General features: G+C 33.9%; 2 protein-coding genes and 1 pseudogene across 2 annotated transcripts; 1 reads left to right on the top strand and 2 right to left on the bottom strand.

Moving 5' to 3' along the window:
• Positions 1 to 96: 96 nt before the first annotated feature.
• On the bottom strand, positions 97 to 6,635 carry LOC122580831 (transcription factor MYB3R-1). The gene is made up of 12 exons (XM_043752989.1): positions 6,574 to 6,635; positions 6,230 to 6,373; positions 5,838 to 5,892; positions 5,357 to 5,414; positions 4,874 to 4,968; positions 4,518 to 4,621; positions 3,835 to 3,963; positions 1,860 to 3,345; positions 1,439 to 1,779; positions 1,005 to 1,113; positions 528 to 719; positions 97 to 375 (listed from the first exon to the last, which is right to left on the bottom strand). Exons 2-12 carry the CDS (start codon positions 6,295 to 6,297, stop codon positions 253 to 255), a joined length of 2,760 nt encoding a protein of 919 aa, XP_043608924.1. The 5' UTR covers positions 6,298 to 6,373; positions 6,574 to 6,635; the 3' UTR covers positions 97 to 252.
• A 5,793-nt stretch (positions 6,636 to 12,428) lies between these two features.
• Positions 12,429 to 14,505, bottom strand: LOC122593453 (annotated as a pseudogene).
• A 545-nt stretch (positions 14,506 to 15,050) lies between these two features.
• On the top strand, positions 15,051 to 16,965 carry LOC122584999 (probable carotenoid cleavage dioxygenase 4, chloroplastic). Its single transcript, XM_043757093.1, has 2 exons — positions 15,051 to 16,499; positions 16,605 to 16,965. Exons 1-2 carry the CDS (start codon positions 15,058 to 15,060, stop codon positions 16,963 to 16,965), a joined length of 1,803 nt encoding a protein of 600 aa, XP_043613028.1. The 5' UTR covers positions 15,051 to 15,057.
• The last annotated feature ends 725 nt before the right edge of the window (positions 16,966 to 17,690 follow it).

Genomic DNA, 17,690 nt, shown 5'->3' with positions numbered 1-17,690 from the left:
ACTCGATGTTTTTAGTTGTCAAAGAACATGCAAAAACATAAACAATCCCCCTCACTTTCTAATGAAACTCACTGGGATGATTTCGAAGAGATCAGGTGACACTATAACAAGAATGAATTAGTTGGAGTAAAGGCAGTTCACTAAAAAATAATACAATGGTAATGATATATAAGAGATAATGTTACATATATATACTAAAATATCATGGGGAGCTACACACGTATAAACTTCGTATATGTTGCATGCTACAAGTCACCTGCAGCTCTTCAACAGATACGAAGGACTTGAGAAACTTGAACCTATTAAAGGTCTTGCACTCTCTACTCCTTTGCCGGGACTTCCACAGTCATTGAAATCCAACACCCGTCTTTCCGTCTGCAAGTCAAACATACTTAATCATGTTAAAGTCAGTCCGATCAAGTTAAAATACTAGATTTATAAGAACTTGCATTAAAACCTTGTTGAAACTTCATTAGAAAATAAAAGGTTTGACCATCATGTATTTTCCATATAACCAAAAGACGTACCAAGAGTTTTGATTCCTGCCGACTCCTTTCTCCCTTTTCCGCAAATTTCTTGTTTAGTAGGGAATCAGGAGTTTCGTCACCCAAGACCTCCTGGGCAGTGGCATATGCTGTAGCAGTATGCTCACTAAGCTGTCTCATTAATCCAAGAGCATCGTAGCTTCTTTCCCTTGGGCTCACAAAATAACCGATATCCTGCAACCACATCCCCATATAAAATGAAACAGGACATGAGGCTTTCTTATAAGGTATCTTGCTATAGGTTGCAATTTTGTCTTCTTTCATATTGTTTATCTCAAATGCAATCAAAAATATTATAAAATGTCGTAATATTGTTTTTGTAAACATGATTAATACAATAATTATTATGAACTTATCAAAAACAAAAGAGGAGTATTTGGTCCTTATTGAACACGTACCCAACCCACCCAGCTGCAATTTAATTTTGTAAGACTTCAATGCAGGAAACCTTCACATTACCTCAATCGTTATATCTGTATCAACCCTTGGGCCAGGCAGAAAGGAGAACCAAGGGGATTTCCATGCAGAAGGAGAATCAAAACTTCTTTTAAAGGGTGTTTCACCAAATCTGGGGAAGAAAACAACAGCAAACAGATATTAGCAAGGAAATCCTTACGTACAAAAAAGCTAAACTGTTTTGAAAGATAAAGAAGAGGACGCAGTTTTGACACCTCAACTCATGAACAGGTCATTTTGAGTTATTTGAGATCCAAGGTATACAACTTTTAAAATTGCTTCGTTTAAGCTTTAGACTTTTACTTTAAAAGTTTGTCTTTGTGATAGTGTTTGATGCATTACCTATCTCTGAATATTTTACACCTCCCTTTAAATTAATCAGGTAAAAATCCTTATTTTATAATTTCAAACGGAACCGATACTTCTAAACATCTTACATGCCAAAGGTTTCAGTTGTAGTATCGTTTGCAGAATTTTCAACACGAATCTGAGATGAAGGAGCATATTGCGTCGATGTGGCAAGGAAACCTCCTGCTTTCTTCCTGAGTACGATGCTAGGGGTAACAAGAGAACCACTTAGATCATCACAAGAAGGTTCCTTGGCAGTAATTTCCTCCGGCAAAGCTTCTGAACATTTGGACCTTTGTTTTCCAGAATCCCTGGCATTTGAGCCCTTGGGTGTTTCAGATTTGTTGGTAACTTTATCAGGTGAAAAGAATGACAGATTATCCATGTTCCTTTCTGTCAGAATTCCAGATGACTCGCGCACATGACACATCTGAAAAAGGAAATATTGTCATTCAACAAAGAAATCTAACAATAACTATTGTAAGAAATAGTTTTCTGTTTTGCACTAACTTTTAGTATTGAGCCGTTTACACCTTCCTTTTCTGTCCATTCAATAGAAGGAAACAAATTTTCTTTATCTTCATGAAATGCTTCAGCGTCTTGTTTGTCGCTTGAAGATGGAGACTGTTGGCTCTTATTTTCAGCAAACACGTCTAACCGAGAGAAATCCCTGGCCAAATTGGAGAAAGAGGAGCACTCTAGCTTCTTTTCACATCTTTTCTCAGACAAGGGTGAACACATATCTCTGTTTCTCTTCTTTAAGATAGATGGCGTACATGTGAAAGTCTTTGCAGCACTTTTCAGCACAGCTTCTGGGCTGTCAACCCGTGTAGGTGAGTCCCATAATCTGTAAGGGCTAAAACAGTTCATAGATGACATCATCAGCTTTCGAATGCCAAGGGGACTATATTCATGTTGTGCATCACCACCATATTGTACTAGATCACAGCTAAAAAAAGGAATGTCTAAGCTTGGGAAACGTGGAGGATCATAAGATAATATTCCGGTATTTTCTGATATATCAACTGATGGATGATTTAAAACATCATTTAGTTGCAAGGAGTCATTAACTTGATCTTTTGACTCCACATCATTCTGACCGTCACATAAATGAACATTGCTAGCTTCAATTGGAAGACAACTAAATTGATGGGATTCACTGTCTTCTTTTGACTCCACATCAGTTTGACCATCACATAATTGAACATTGCTAGCTTCATTTGGAAGACAACTAAATTGATGGGATTCGCTGTCTTTTGACTCCACATCAGTTTGACCATCACATAATTGAGCATTGCTGGCTTCATTTGGAAGATCCCTAAATTGATGGGATTCACTGTCTAAAGGCATGTACATAGACTGATAACATGATGTTAGTAGCAAGTCCGAATAATATGATTGTGAGTTTAAAGCATCTGCATCATCATTAGGAACTTCACCAACTAATTCTGAAGATCCATCACCTTGATTGCTATATGGACAATTGTACAAATCTTGAGATATCAACATATTTTCTGCGACATCACAACCACCAACCATGTTTCCCGAACATTGTATTGGATCAACATCTATACAGTTGAAGAATTCTGAATCTTCAGTCATGTCTAGTAAAGGAAGCTTTTGTAATTTGTCAGAAGAAATTTGCCAATCTTTATCTGCAGGTACCCACTCATGCGAGAAACACTGTTCGGCCATCTTGGTTGAATTTTGAGGTGGTTGGTTTTCATTTTGAGAGTATACAGCAATTGCAGTTGGCATAATGCTAGTGGATGTAGATCCCACAAAAACTGAACCTTGACTGCATTCAGAGATATCCTCAGCCTCTGTAACATCTCCGCTACACTGTTGCACCCATGACGAAGTAGAAGCAGTCGATTGATTTGTTTGGCTGACATGAGGTAAAACTTGGGAATGTGCAAGCAAGCCTGATGCCAAGTAGGAGTCCAATTTTTTCTTAACAGAACTATTCCAATGATTTTTAATAGCATTGTCTGAACTGAAAATCACATCAGCAATGACACATGTTACTAAGCATAAACATAGATGCACATGAATGTTTTTATGTAAAACTAACATATAGTTTGAGTGTGTAAATAGGATAAATCCTTTTGTAAAGTAGATGTTGATGACGGAGACAACCAACTTATATTTTATCTCCATGGGGTCAAAAGGGGTTTAAGTCAAAAAGTATAACTGAAACATAAATGGGTCAAGTGGTTCGAAAGTCGCCCAAAGTGAAAAATCATACACAAATTCATATTCCTGTTTAAAAACATATATTTGCTATCATCCTAGATTCCTAGACTCCCAGTAATACAAAAATTCTTCATAAAGGTTCTTTCATAAGAACAAACTGTTTCAGGTCATCCCCAACTCGTACCAAACAAAATTACTAACTTCCCATTTTTACCGCCTCTATCAACAGGTAAAAATTGAGTTCCTTATTATTATTATTATTATTTTTCCAAGGTAAAAGTAAGCTTACCGACCAGGCAAGAACTTTGTCAACTCTGCCCACTTATTACCATAAACTTGATGGGCGTGAATCAACGCTAATTCCTCTTCCTGGCTCCAAGCCTCCTTGTTTATGTTAGGATTCAAATGGTTGTGCCACCTGAAGAGAAGATCAGAACAATATTAAGCAGTTGTAAATAGTAGAAACAAACCACTAAGATTTGAGTCATTTGACAGAAGCAACATCTTAAATAGTCAGTTGCAAAACTAGCAGATGAAGGAAAAATGCAGATTATAGGTCTTAACAAAATTTCACTCTTCCATGCCTAAAAGGTGTAAACAAAGGGATAGTGTTGGATGCTATATACCACTGGAGCTGGCATGGTCAAACCCCTTCACATATTATGAATGGGCCAATCAAACCAAGATTTCATTTTTTTATTAATCATAACCAGTTATATAGATCGAAGCAATTGAACGAATTGGCTTAAAAGAGAATGGATCAAACGAATAGAAATTGGAAAGTCACCCTATGTGTATTTTTGATCAATAAAATCTTTGAGCTTCTATTATTCAAAAAGTTACTTACATTATACTGAAACAAAGTAACCCTGTAATCTTACGTAAATATATCATACATTGCGATTAGTAATTACATCAGGCAAACAGATTTGTTGGGGAAAACAATAAAATTATGAGATGAAGAAATCTAACCTCTCCCGACACTGCTTCCCAATGCGACCAGGTAGATGTTGCGCTATTGTGGACCATTTTTTAGCTCCATATTGTTCAACTAGACGAATTATTACTTCATCTTCCTAAGTATGTTATGAAAAGTTAAAACTATTAGTGATGTTTAACACAGGGCTGATGATGCAGCCAAAAATAGAGTTCAACAAAAATATAAGCACGGTGTTATGTCTAAAAAGCAGTCTGGACATAATTTCTGCTAATAAAACTTGAAACACTAGATATTCAGATACCTTGAATACATTTGTCACATTTGCAAGTAGCTGGCAATATGTTTACAAATTACAATTTGCTAAATAATCCAAAAAATTGTGACTAACCTCTTTTGACCATGGCCCTTTAACAAGCTCTGGGTTTAAAACTTTCTGCCATCGATGCAAGCACTGAACATCAGTTCGGTCCTTGAAACACTCCGCTGGAAATGTTGTAATGTTAGGGTGTAGAAAAATATGTAGACCTAATATTACTCATCGAGTATCCATAACTATAAAACTATAAAAGTAAGAAAAAAGTATTCAAATTATGAAAATCGTATGCCCTGACAAATACTCACAAAAGAGCCTTCAGCTATATTGCTAATTTAACTACACATTTGAGATTAAAACCTTATGAAGAAACAAAGCTTCTAATTGTCTCCAACTCAAAGACATAACAACACATGTACACATGTGTCATAAGAACGAAGCTTAACCTACAAAGATTTGATGTTACAATAATAGACAGTGCAAGAATGTTTGAATATGTTCCCTCAAAATCACCATAACCGTAGATAGAAAAGATGATACAAAAGATAAAAATGATACCTATTTTTTTCCAGTTCTTTCCATTGAATTGCTGAACAGCTTTACATAGTATTTCATCCTACAGGTGATGAAACAAGGTTATATAATAATATATAAAAATTCTATACACACACACAAGATTGAATCTGTGACACCAAGCAACAAAATTTTATATACAGGACACCAGAATAGGTATAAAAAGTATACTGATAGGGGTGGGTGCATTAAAAAGAGAAAGTATAAAAGCAATTAGCTTCCTGGTACATAGTGAAAGCAATATACGCAGTACAGATAAAGAAGTAACATACACAACAAAACATTTAAATTATTACACATGAACATAACCAGAATAACAAGATGGAAAGGTTATGAAATCAACAATGTAGTTGAATTGATTGTTATAGCCCAAACTACATGAGCAATAAATAGACAAGCAGAAACTGAGAACATAATAAGTAACACTATGTTGCAAGTCCTGAAACAGCATAAAGTTTGTTTATACCTCTTCTGCAGACCACTGCCCCTTTGTCGATCGCCTTGTAGGGCCACTCGTCCTCCTATAAATGGTAGCATACTTTTATTAATCAACTTGTATGATAACGATAATATATATATATACACATAGCTGCTGTAACGGTTTCATGGACATTTTTGTAAGGAGTCATAAACTTGTCACCACTAGCAATTATGTGTACTAAACTGTTAATCACAGCTAAGTTTACAGAGATGGCACCTATCAAAACCTAAGCCCTTGCTTTTCTAGTGTTCGCTTTGTTCAAATACATAAAATAGCAATGAATCAATCGAATTCATAGAGCTAAAGTGACAAAGTTGGAAACTTTTTATATAATAAACCCTAATTTTGAAATAATCATAATTTGAAATCCAACATACCCGTTCATAGATCGCATTTTCTCGAGTCCTTTCGTAACACCAACACCGTCGGAAGAACAACCCATCATTTTTCAAATCACTTTCTGTAGTGGCTGATCTCACTATCACACATCCCCCAGATCATAATCACTTTTTAATTTAAAACTGAAAACAAAAAAATAAGCTAAATCATAATTCAAGAAATATAAATATCACAAACTCGAAAAACCCCACGAATTTAATTTCAATAATCAACATAAAGATTATAAAGAAGTCCTAAAAGATTCAAACCTTTTAGCACAGATTTCAAGAAACTTAACAAAGGGGAGTCAAGATCCAAAGATGAAATCGAAAAAACAATTAACCTTAATCGATCTACAATCGAAAACACACACCGACAGATGTGTGTGTGTGTGTGTGTGTGTGTGTGTGTTTGTGTGTTGTGTGTGTGTTTTGAGTAGGAGAAAGAGAGAAGAGAGAGAGAACAAACGGTCTTGAAAATTCAAAATGAGAAAAGAGGGGATGTGGGGGCAAAGCAAGAATTCAAATGGTGTCATATGCGTTTTAATTTTAGCAACTTTTAATCAAAGTCAAGCTTATTAATTAACTCCAACCCCCTCCGATTTTGATTACCAAATGTGTCACAAAAAGTCCATTTTAATAATACAAAATATTATATATATATATATTTATATATTTACCAATTTTAAAAAAATGATTAATCAACCTAACTCTCTTTCCACTAATTTGACATGTGTATTCCACTAATTCTCTTTCCTAATTTTGCCTCTTGATTTTTTCACATGTCATCATCTTACTATTAGGCATATCTTTAGTCACACCAATTAGGTTGATTTATCATTATCATCTATTTTAATTACCATAACTTATCATTCATATTATTATATTGTATAAAAAGAATTCACGTAAATAGTTAAGCAGTATGGTTGGTTGTTGGCTCAGAATTCTGCTTGTCTGTTTATTTTTTTTATTTTTTAATAAGCATGGTATGAAGATGTCATTTTGCCTTCTTTAGATTTTTATTTTTATTTTGACTTATAGTATTATTTTTAGGATGGTAATGTTTTAGTGTTTTACAATATTTTAAGACTTTTTTATTTTTACCATTAAAGTTTTGTTTTTAAGTATTCATAGTGTTACAACTTTAATATTTTTTTTCACCGTTAAAGTTTTTAGCTTTTTATTTTTAACTTCCAAAAAAATCTTGTAATTTTTATTTCGCAACCAAAGTTTTGTATACTAAGATTTACGTTGTATTGTTTAATGATGCGTTTTTTGTTTTGTTTGATATTGACGGTTGACATATTAAATCTAATGGCCGCATTAAAATATATGTCCGGGTGTTATCCCCAGCCTAGATCCGGGTATAACCGTATAACACTAATTATATATCAATTCAAATTTGCTATAAAAAAATTAACGATCAAACACTTTTTTATGAAATTTGGCAAAATCTTTATATGAAACCTAAATACTTTTGGGAAATAAAATCTATGATAAAATTACTTTTTCATGTTTATGGACAAATAAGGTAGAACGATAATAATTTATAAAGTAAATCAACTATGCTATACTTAGGGTGTGTTTGATAATATAGAATGATTTAGCACTTAATTATTTTGAAGTCTGAATGGTTCAAAAATTCTGAATGAATTTGATCCTGTATGAAAATATATGTTTGATACTTGTTCTAAATGGATAATCTGAATAATTAAAATGACCTTTCTAACCTTCTTTTAGATCATATGTTGTAAAAAGATTATCAATTAATCACAAGCATAACGTCATTTTATAACAAAGACATAAACAAAACTTGAATATTAAAATAGATTATGATAATATCAAAATATATTATGATAAAATTAAGCTCTTGAAGAATAGATTAATTTTTTTTCTTAAAGAATAATAATATATACGAAGTAATATATTAACTTCAGTGCCGACAATTCTGTTAAACCTTGTTGTTTCAATTTCGGGAGGAATAAGCTCACATATCACGATTTCCTTTTAATAGATCTCTTTGCAAACTGTATAGTTTGATAAAATACCATGAAACTAATTTTTGCTACTATACCCACTTGGCCACTTGCCAAAGAATACGGAGTGATATGTATAAACTTTATCACAAATACAGTAATAGATCTGGATATTTTTGTTTTGCAAGAGTGATATATATTACAGTGATATTATTATTAATATTATTATTATTATCAAAACAATAGATCGATCTGGAGATTCTTCTTTTAAAGAGAGATTGTATCTTGTAAAAGCAGAAGTATTAATGAATATTTGTAGTGTGTAAAGAAGAAAACGGCGTGAGGATGAAATAGAGGAGGGGGGATTTGGGGAAAAGTTTGTTGCTGAATGGTTAAGAAAGACTTTGAAAGTGGGATGGTTCAGCATCATTTGGATTTTCGTTCAGCATGGTTTCTTATTCAGGTGGGCAAACCAAACACTCTAAATGTTGATCGATTCAGCACTCAGTGTTGAATGGTGCCATTCAGTTGCAATCAAACACACCCTTAGTCTTGCTATTTAATATTATGTTTACTAATATATTTTATTTTTCGTTTCCTTTACAATGAACAAGTATCTTAGATTCGTGTAGATACATTAACAGCATAAGGTAGTCATGTATACATAATTATCTATATCTATACTATATTATAAAGCAGATCTCCCTTGTTTACATTTTAAGTTTCAACATTTACTTTCCCAAAATGCCCATATATCAATTCTATATTTATCTAACACCCTTTCTCTCTCCTCAAATCTCAACCAATCATTTTTTTTTCTCTCTTCCATAAATCATATTTCCTCCAATTCATTCAAAATCTTTTATCTAAAAAACCGTACATCAATAAATTATAAAAATTATATGGGTGTTCTTAAAATTTAATGCTCTTTCATTAGATATGTCATTCGATATACTTTCGACGAATTTTTAAATCCGAGGCAGAGCCTGTATAGTTAAGGCATTTGACTATTACACTCTATGGCCTATCACCACCATCATCTCACCGTCGAAACACGCGAGTACTTGCTCTCGTTATATTATATGCTGATAATTTTTACACGCATATTGTTTGAATAACAACATCTAATGATCTTTTGCACGATACAGGGATAACATTAATGTCACGACAATAAAGAGGTATCCACCCAAAAACTAAAAATACAACCAAACTTAAATTGTTTTTTTGTCCACTTACATGTTTCAAATTGATACCTTTTTATTTCAAATTAATCACTGATTATTTTTTGTTGCTGCAAAATTAACGTTACCAATTTATGGCCACTAAAATCTTGTATATGGAGACTTCGTTTCCACACTTCTCATAATATGTCCATAATACACGATTAAGCTAAAAACAATGTTTATCATCAACTCAATAACAGTCATCGAATTTGTAGCATTCTAATATTTAAACATAGTTTTAGCTAAATTATTTCTAAATGTGGTCCACTTGGTTGATAAAAAGTTAAAAACCGATAGAATTGATATTGCAAACATCATCATATCCGCCTCCCATTTCTCTAACTCTCTAGTTCCCTGATCTGATGCAAGATAGTTATTATCGAATGGATCCATAGTCATTTCATTCGTTATATAACTATGGAGATAAAACATGCCATTATTACCCTAATCGGATAAAAGGAATTATCTCTTAGAATAGCCCATTTTGTTTTCAAATATCAAAGCAAATGTATACAGTTTTTTTTTTTTTCCAGCTAAAAATCTCATACTTAATAAATCTTTCGGGTGGTTGGTTAGTATCTCTCAAGTGAATCATTTTTATGATACTTTAGGGTTGACCTCTATAAAGGTCATGAAAACCACCTCCTTGTATAAACGGCATCTTACCAAAAAAACATTTTTGGAGCTAAAATGAAAATATATATATATATATATTTTAAAAGATATACAAGTGAAACAGTTATATAATTATATTCATTTTTGGATCATGACAAAATCGAGACGAGAAATAAGGCAAAAAAAAGTTGGATTTATAAAGCTAACGGCTGTCACAAATACCAAACGGCCCTTTGCCATTTGCTAAATCCCGTTAGGCTTGTATGGTAGTTTGGGCTTACTTCGTGTTTACATGATTACATCCATATCAAGCCGAGAAATTAAAAGCCCAGAACTATGGGCCAAGAACTACAAGCCTGCTCCTTTTTCTTTTCTTTTTTTTCCATTAATCACGCATTCACGCCAAACATAGAGGCCCGCACCACTCATCCTTTTGATTTCAATGTGAGTTTGACTTTTGACCAGCCAACCGCCAGATCACCCCTCACCTCAATTGAATGATTTCTGGTCTTGAAATGAGCCTTGAACAAAACCCAAAACCACACAGGGATGGGATTTATCTATCTAGTTTTAGCTAGACGAGAGGGTACCCTAGTGGCCGTCACGGCGATGGGTGGTGGTGGCGATGGTGTTGGTAACGGTATGGTTATTAATGTGAAAGTAATTGATGTAAAAGGAGGAAATGTAATTATTTTAAGGGTTAAAAGATGTATCTTATGAAATAGTCTTATTAGCATTATTGTAAATAATTAAATATTAGGTTAAATTTTTTAAATTAGTGAAAAAAAAAATAGATAATTTGGATTAATAAGGTTGAAAAATGTTTTATGGATATTTTGGGTAAATGTGGTGTGTGAGTTAAGAATATGTTGAAAGTTAAAGATATTTTAGGTATTTTAAATGTCAGAAAGATAAAAATGGGAGACGGGTAGTTTTTTTTATAAAAGAATATAGATATTTTGACCAGCTTAAATCAAAGGTATTAGAAAGTTGAAAATTTAAAGGGACATCTATGATCATTCCTATTTGTTGGGTAATAATCTATAGTACTTAACTACATATTTCTTATCATCATTGACTTTAAATTAATAGCACTTAAGCATGTTAATTACTGTAATAAACAACCGTTCGTATAAGTTTAGTCTCGCTACCTCATAATCAACATATACAAGATCTTTCTGAGACAGAGTTTAAGGTTGTGGTCTTCTATGCGTAGACGTGTACTGCTGAGTTCTTAAGTTTTTTTATGGAACAAAATAAAGTGATACAAATGATTTCATAATAAATTGAGTTCTTCAGATTTTTTTAATAGAAGGAAAAGAAATGAAATGGAATGATATAGATGGATTTTTTAGTTGATTTTGTTTCTCAAATTTTCTTCTCAAATATGACATGATTTGGAATGGTCTTTTCTGTATTATTTTCATCTCTTCCATTCATTTTATTTCTTTTAAAACAAAACTTAAGAACATAGTCGACTAATATCACTTGGTGGCCGAGGATAAAAATTGGGTTTATGGAAGTCCGATCGATATCACTATTAACAAGACGTTTTCAAATTTAATTTTCATCATTATTAATTTAAACCAAATTTCATAAATATCATCTGGTATCAATTCCTAATTTCCTATGAAGATGCCAAGTGACTGAAATATTGAAACGGGGTCTGGGGCCATATATATGCTTCTTGCTTCTTGTCAAAGTTGGTATACATGTTGTCATCTACACCTAAAAACTCAAAAGTTCTTCAAGTATAGCGGCATCTAGTTCTTATAAATATTTTCTTTCCTTTTTTTTTTTTTTTAATACGGGGGAATATGTCTTCATCATTTTTGGATTTTGATCAACTCAACTCCATGCATATCATATTGTAATGGTACAACATATATGGTGCCTGCAACATCAAAATGAAACCAATGTGGTGGTAGACATATATCATCATCTTTTAATGAATCCTACTAGTATTCCATTCTACACTAGAAAGAGTTTTTATGTTCAAATATAAGCAAAGAAATTGAATCTTTCTTACATGAATTGGTCATTATCCACAATCACAATTTCGTTTATATACTAGGAATGATGGGTTTTTCATTTTCCAATTTCGTTTTCCACGAGAAAATTTAGTAACTACTTTTTTCCATTTTAACCAAAGCATCACGGGGCTCTAATCTTGTCAAGGGCTATAAAGGAGTCGAAGAGAGCTTGAATTCGGCTAGACTAGTGTAATTTTTGGGAGAGCTCGAGCTTGGCCAGTGGCGATCTAGACGTTTTGGTTAGTGGCCGGGGGCTAAGAATTATATTTTATCGTTGTAATTATTTACTCTTCTTGGGGCTGTTTTTTTTTTCTTTTTATATTTTTTTGGTAAAAATCAAGTATACAATAAATTAAAATCCTATTGTTTGATTACAAGTCGTTGGGGTCGGACTCCCCGCCCCTGATGAGTTGGATCCACCTATAAGCTTGGATCCTTTTAAGTAAAGCTTGAGCTCGGATTATAAATAGTTTTACATGCTTGGACTGTATAGTATCAAATATAATGTATCTTCTTATTTTTTTTTTAGTTGTAATAGTGGATAGTCTTATGTGCCCTCCACGTAACATACAACATTAACCTCCACTTGATTTTTATTAGTACCATTTGAATCATTATATATATATATATATATTAGGTATTTTACCCCACGTGATGCGCGGCTAGCTAAAAAATTATTTTATACATTAGTAGATAGCTATTCTATAGGTTTATTATGTAAAAATTGATTATGTTATAGTTCATGGTTAATTTATGTATCACTCTGGTCACCATTTGTTTTTTCGGACATGTCGATAGCACAGTCACTTAACCTACTATAGTGATTACACATCCCTTCTAAGAACATTTAACCTAAGGTATTTTGATATCATCAACAACACCATTTGTGTAGCCATAAATCGCATAAAAATGTATTCACCTTATAGATTAACACTACAACAAATCAAACATAAATCGATAATGTAGCATGTTATCTATTCATCAAACGTAATAATATGTACAAAGTAAAAAACGAAACATGACAAAAATTTAGTCATATAAAATATAAATAAATTTAGTCATATGAAATACACATAAATACAATACGAATAAGTAAAAAAAACCCAATAAGATAAATAAGAGAAAATCATTATAGTTTTTGTTTTTTATTATATAATAGACTTTGTTTTGTGATTAGAATAACAACCAACTTTAGTTAAAGTTTCGGCAAAAAAAAGAAAAAAAAAAGAAACAACAAAATTGATTGGTCATATATAATCTAATAATATATTCAAATAATTTCTAAAATTTGATATAGTCTTTAAAATTGTATATATTTTAATAAATAATATTATTTTTGTCAAATATGTGTGCCAATTTAGTAGATGCATGGACGTTATTTTATTTTTTTAATATGAGTTTTGATATTATTTTTTTATCTTGTGTATATAATTATGATTAATATATTATATTATATTTAATAAAATAAAATAGATTATTTTGAGAATAAATAAAGGTTATAAAATAAATCTATTGTAAAAAATGTATGAAGATGACACGTAGGATAAAATCCTTTGTGGCAATATTTAAAATTAGTTTTAAATTGAAAGAAGGCTTTACGTTATTTTTTGTAACGGGCCAATAGTAAAAATGGGAACATTGTATTGATGGCGGATTATGGTGAGTGCAGAGGGTTCAATAAATTATATAGTGTTCCAAATGAAGGCGGAAGGGGGTGCCTTTGGGGTCATCATGGTTATGGATTGCAGGGCGGCTTGTATTGGAAGCCTAAGAAAGGGTAAATCTTTGTATCTTATGGGATAGAGTTCTGGAACTATTTCCTGCAACAAAGAATCTTCCAAATAGATATTGAATTGATTGTTAGACAATAACAAGGATATATAAAGCATATCAAAAAATTTATATATATAAACGTAAAATGTGAATATTTAAACAGGAAATTGCAGGGTACCTTGTACATGGTACCGATCTTCTTGGTGGAGCTGAGGAATCATTGTGTAAACAGGGAAAAAAGCGGCACTGCTGCTGCGCAAGATGATGGATGGTAGACCTAGAACATAAGCGACCGATTCTGCAAAGAACATTAGGTGATCATGAATGATAACAACCGATTCCTTCCTAGACAATGATGCGTTTATGGTTTGAATAAGATGTTTTTGTAAATGGGGTTTGCAGTTATTGTTGAGAGCTTGCAAGAACTGGAGGAAGCTAGGAAAGTCCCCAGGACCGGATAAGTTATCAGAAAGGGAAAAGAAGGTGAAATATGGATAAGTAGAAGGATCGGGCTTGTTGATATCGGAATGAGCTATGGTTATGAAGAACCCTTTGGAATGAAGGTATGTTCCAAGCTGAAGCATTGGGGTCATGTGGCCTTGAAGAGGACATGCTATCAGCACCAACCGCCACTTTCTTTCACCGTGCTCTGCCATGGCCCGTATAAGATCTCTTATGAAAAAAGAAAAAAAAATCTCGATATTCCTTCCAAGGAAGAAATTACGAGATTGATATATAGTGATATAAGAAAGAAGGTAGCTTAGATTGGATGGCAAATATAGCAAGGGGCTGCCCTTTTTGTTTTTTTTATCGCATATATAGCATCATCATTTAAAGCTACACTTTTCTAATTTACGTCCTAAAAACCATAGTGCACATGGGAGTATGGGACCGCGTACCAAAAGCTAGACATTCTTGACTTTAAACACATGATTTTCGATTTTGAGAGACGGGCCCGGGTTTGTTGCACGTCTCATGTCTTTCCTAGGATCAACAATGTATATATATATAAAAGAACACATACATACTGAGTTTGGTCTACGTACTGATCTTTTTTGTGCATATTAGGCCGGTTATGCCTAGTGAAATGAGTGGAATGTACGAGGGATTTTAATTTGGTACAGCTTTTGAGAGATGTCTAAAACTCACCTAGTTAGTCACTTGTTCTATATATATAAGCAAAGCATCCAATATGCACATACTACATAATGGACTCGCTTTCCTTGTCGTATCTTTCAACGTTTTCACGACCAAATTCCATAGTTTCCCATCAAAAACCACCACTTTCATCAATGTTATCTCTGTCGCCACTACTGTCTACTTACGGTTGCGTATTATTTGACAGAACACAAGGAAACCAACAAACACTCACAAACACCACCAAGAGGCTTAGTCAAGAAGCTAGACCAAAAACACTAGTACTATCTACTGAGAAAAGGGTCAGAAGATCAATACTAATGTGCCGATCATTGCCAGCCACGATTTTGAATGCTTTTGATGACTTTGTTAACAACTTCATTGACCCACCACTTAGGATTTCGGTTGACCCAAAACATGTCTTATCAGACAACTTTTCCCCGGTTGACGAACTCCCTCCTACCGAATGTGAGGTTATTGAGGGGACACTTCCTAGCTGCCTTGACGGGGTTTACTTCCGTAACGGCCCTAACCCGCAGTTTTTGCCAAGAGGTCCATATCACCTCTTTGATGGGGATGGCATGCTTCATGGTATTCGTATATCTAAAGGAAAAGCCACGTTGTGTAGTAGATATGTGAGAACATACAAGTATAATACAGAAAAAGATATGGGATTCCCGGTTATACCAAATGTATTTTCGGGATTCAATGGTATGGCTGCCTCTGCTGCTCGCATGGCAGTCACAACATGCCGGTTTTTGACAGGTCAGTTTGACCCGTCAAAAGGTATTGGCGCAGCAAATACTAGCCTGGCCTATTTTGGCAACAGGCTATATGCATTAGGAGAGTCTGATCTCCCCTATGCTGTCAAACTTGCACCAAACGGTGATATTATCACCCTTGGGCGCCATGACTTTAACGGCAAGCTTTTAGTGAGCATGTCTGCTCACCCAAAAGTCGACCCAATAACTAAAGAAGCCTTTTCTTTTCGCTACGGCCCAATGCCTCCTTTCCTAACATATTTCTGGTTCAATAAAAATGGAGAGAAACAAACCGAGGTCCCAATTTTTTCAATGAAAAGCCCGTCTTTTCTCCATGACTTTGCTATAACCAAAAAGTATGCCATATTCCCTGAGCTCCAAATCGGGTTTAGCCCCATGGGGATGATTAGTGGAGGGTCCCCTGTGGCTGCAGACCTTAAGAAATTGCCCCGAATTGGAGTCATACCTAGGTATGCTAAGGACGAGTCAGAAATGGAATGGTTTGAAGTTCCAGGGTTGAATATTATACATGTCATCAATGCGTGGGAGGAGGACGGAGGAGATAAGGTGGTGATGGTGACGCCAAACATATTATCGGTGGAGCATACATTGGAGAGGATGGATTTGATCCATGCGTCGTTAGAGAAAGTGACAATCAATCTAAAAAGCAGAATGGTGTCGCGACACCCTCTTTCAACTAGGAATCTAGACTTCGGTGTCATCAATCCGGCTTTCTTGGCTATAAAAAACAGGTTCATTATTTATGTTTCCTTTATGTATAGCAAAAGATAAGTAAACATAATTTTGAGTAAATATGCATCTTCATTCTTGACATGCGATACATATCCAATATTCAGGTATATTTACTGTGGAGTTGGAGATCCTATGCCAAAGATATGTGGAGTTGTGAAGCTAGACCTGTCGATACCAGAAACTGATCGTCGTGAATGTATAGTAGCCACTCGCATGTTTGGGACAGGTTGTTTTGGTGGTGAACCCTTCTTTGTGGCTAGAGAGCCTGACAACCCTAATGCCGACGAGGATGATGGTTACGTGATTTCTTATGTGCATGATGAGAACACAGGTGAATCGAGGTTTGTGGTGATGGAAGCCAAGTCGCCAACACTTGACATCGTTGCTGTTGTGAAGCTGCCCCACCGGGTGCCTTATGGCTTCCATGGTCTCTTCGTAAGGGAAAATGACATTAATAAGCTGTGAGATTAATTGGAAGTCGATTCATGTATTGATCATCAGTTATGTAGAATATATACTCTTTCCTGCTCCTCTTTTTTTTTTTATAAAAAAAGGTGTGTTAGTGGTCAGTGGTTAGAACATATACTTTGTTATAATTACAATAAGCAGCTCAAATAAATTATCTAGCGATGTAAATCTAACATGTGAGCCATATGTATGTATAGAATAGATTTCTCTTTGTAAAGTCAGTAGCTAGTTAACCCTTGTGGCGTCGAGAAGCAAAATGTTTGTATCGATTTGATTATACATATACACACAAAGTCAACTATGCAAGTCAAACAAAACAAAAAGGTTTTTGGTGGGCTTGTGATATGTCAGTCATAAAGACCACTTTATTCATATTAGTAACTTAATATGAATTAGTAAGAATTAGTAACTTAATAGTAATAATTAGGGCTTTCGTTAAGATGTATTAATTAGTTGTGCACTTACTATAAAATTCAGGGTAGACTTTTAATATGAAAAGATACAATTTTTTTTTATGCCTAAAAGCTTCATTTTGCATTTTTCTAGTAATATAGTAGATACTAAAATGTTAGTAAAATTTGTAGATAGTTTAAGTCAGGGTGTGTCGACGTAGTAATTTAGGTAATAAGAGTAGTTAAATAATTCCAAAATTGTACCTTAACCACAACCAAGATGGTCTATTGGTCCGTATTGCTGCCTGGTAGCCTTTTCTTTCTTTTCTT

The sequence above is a fragment of the Erigeron canadensis genome, chromosome 1 (genome assembly GCF_010389155.1).
Source record: "Erigeron canadensis isolate Cc75 chromosome 1, C_canadensis_v1, whole genome shotgun sequence".
Classification (NCBI taxonomy): Eukaryota; Viridiplantae; Streptophyta; class Magnoliopsida; order Asterales; family Asteraceae; genus Erigeron; species Erigeron canadensis.
The sequence above is the reverse complement of the archived record's forward strand: the minus strand, read 5'-3'. Positions and strand labels throughout refer to the sequence as shown.

Bases quoted from the DNA above. Each gene is read 5' to 3' on its own strand.
- LOC122580831 (XM_043752989.1), bottom strand. From the start codon at position 6,297: ATGATGGGTTGTTCTTCCGACGGTGTTGGTGTTACGAAAGGACTCGAG. The intron at 3,346-3,834 runs GTAAGCTTACTT...TGTGATTTTCAG, and splicing joins ACAAAGTTCTTGCCTGGTCG to TTCAGACAATGCTATTAAAA. The intron at 376-527 runs GTACGTCTTTTG...TTTGACTTGCAG, and splicing joins GGCAGGAATCAAAACTCTTG to ACGGAAAGACGGGTGTTGGA.
- LOC122584999 (XM_043757093.1), top strand. From the start codon at position 15,058: ATGGACTCGCTTTCCTTGTCGTATCTTTCAACGTTTTCACGACCAAAT. The intron at 16,500-16,604 runs GTTCATTATTTA...TCCAATATTCAG, and splicing joins TTCTTGGCTATAAAAAACAG to GTATATTTACTGTGGAGTTG.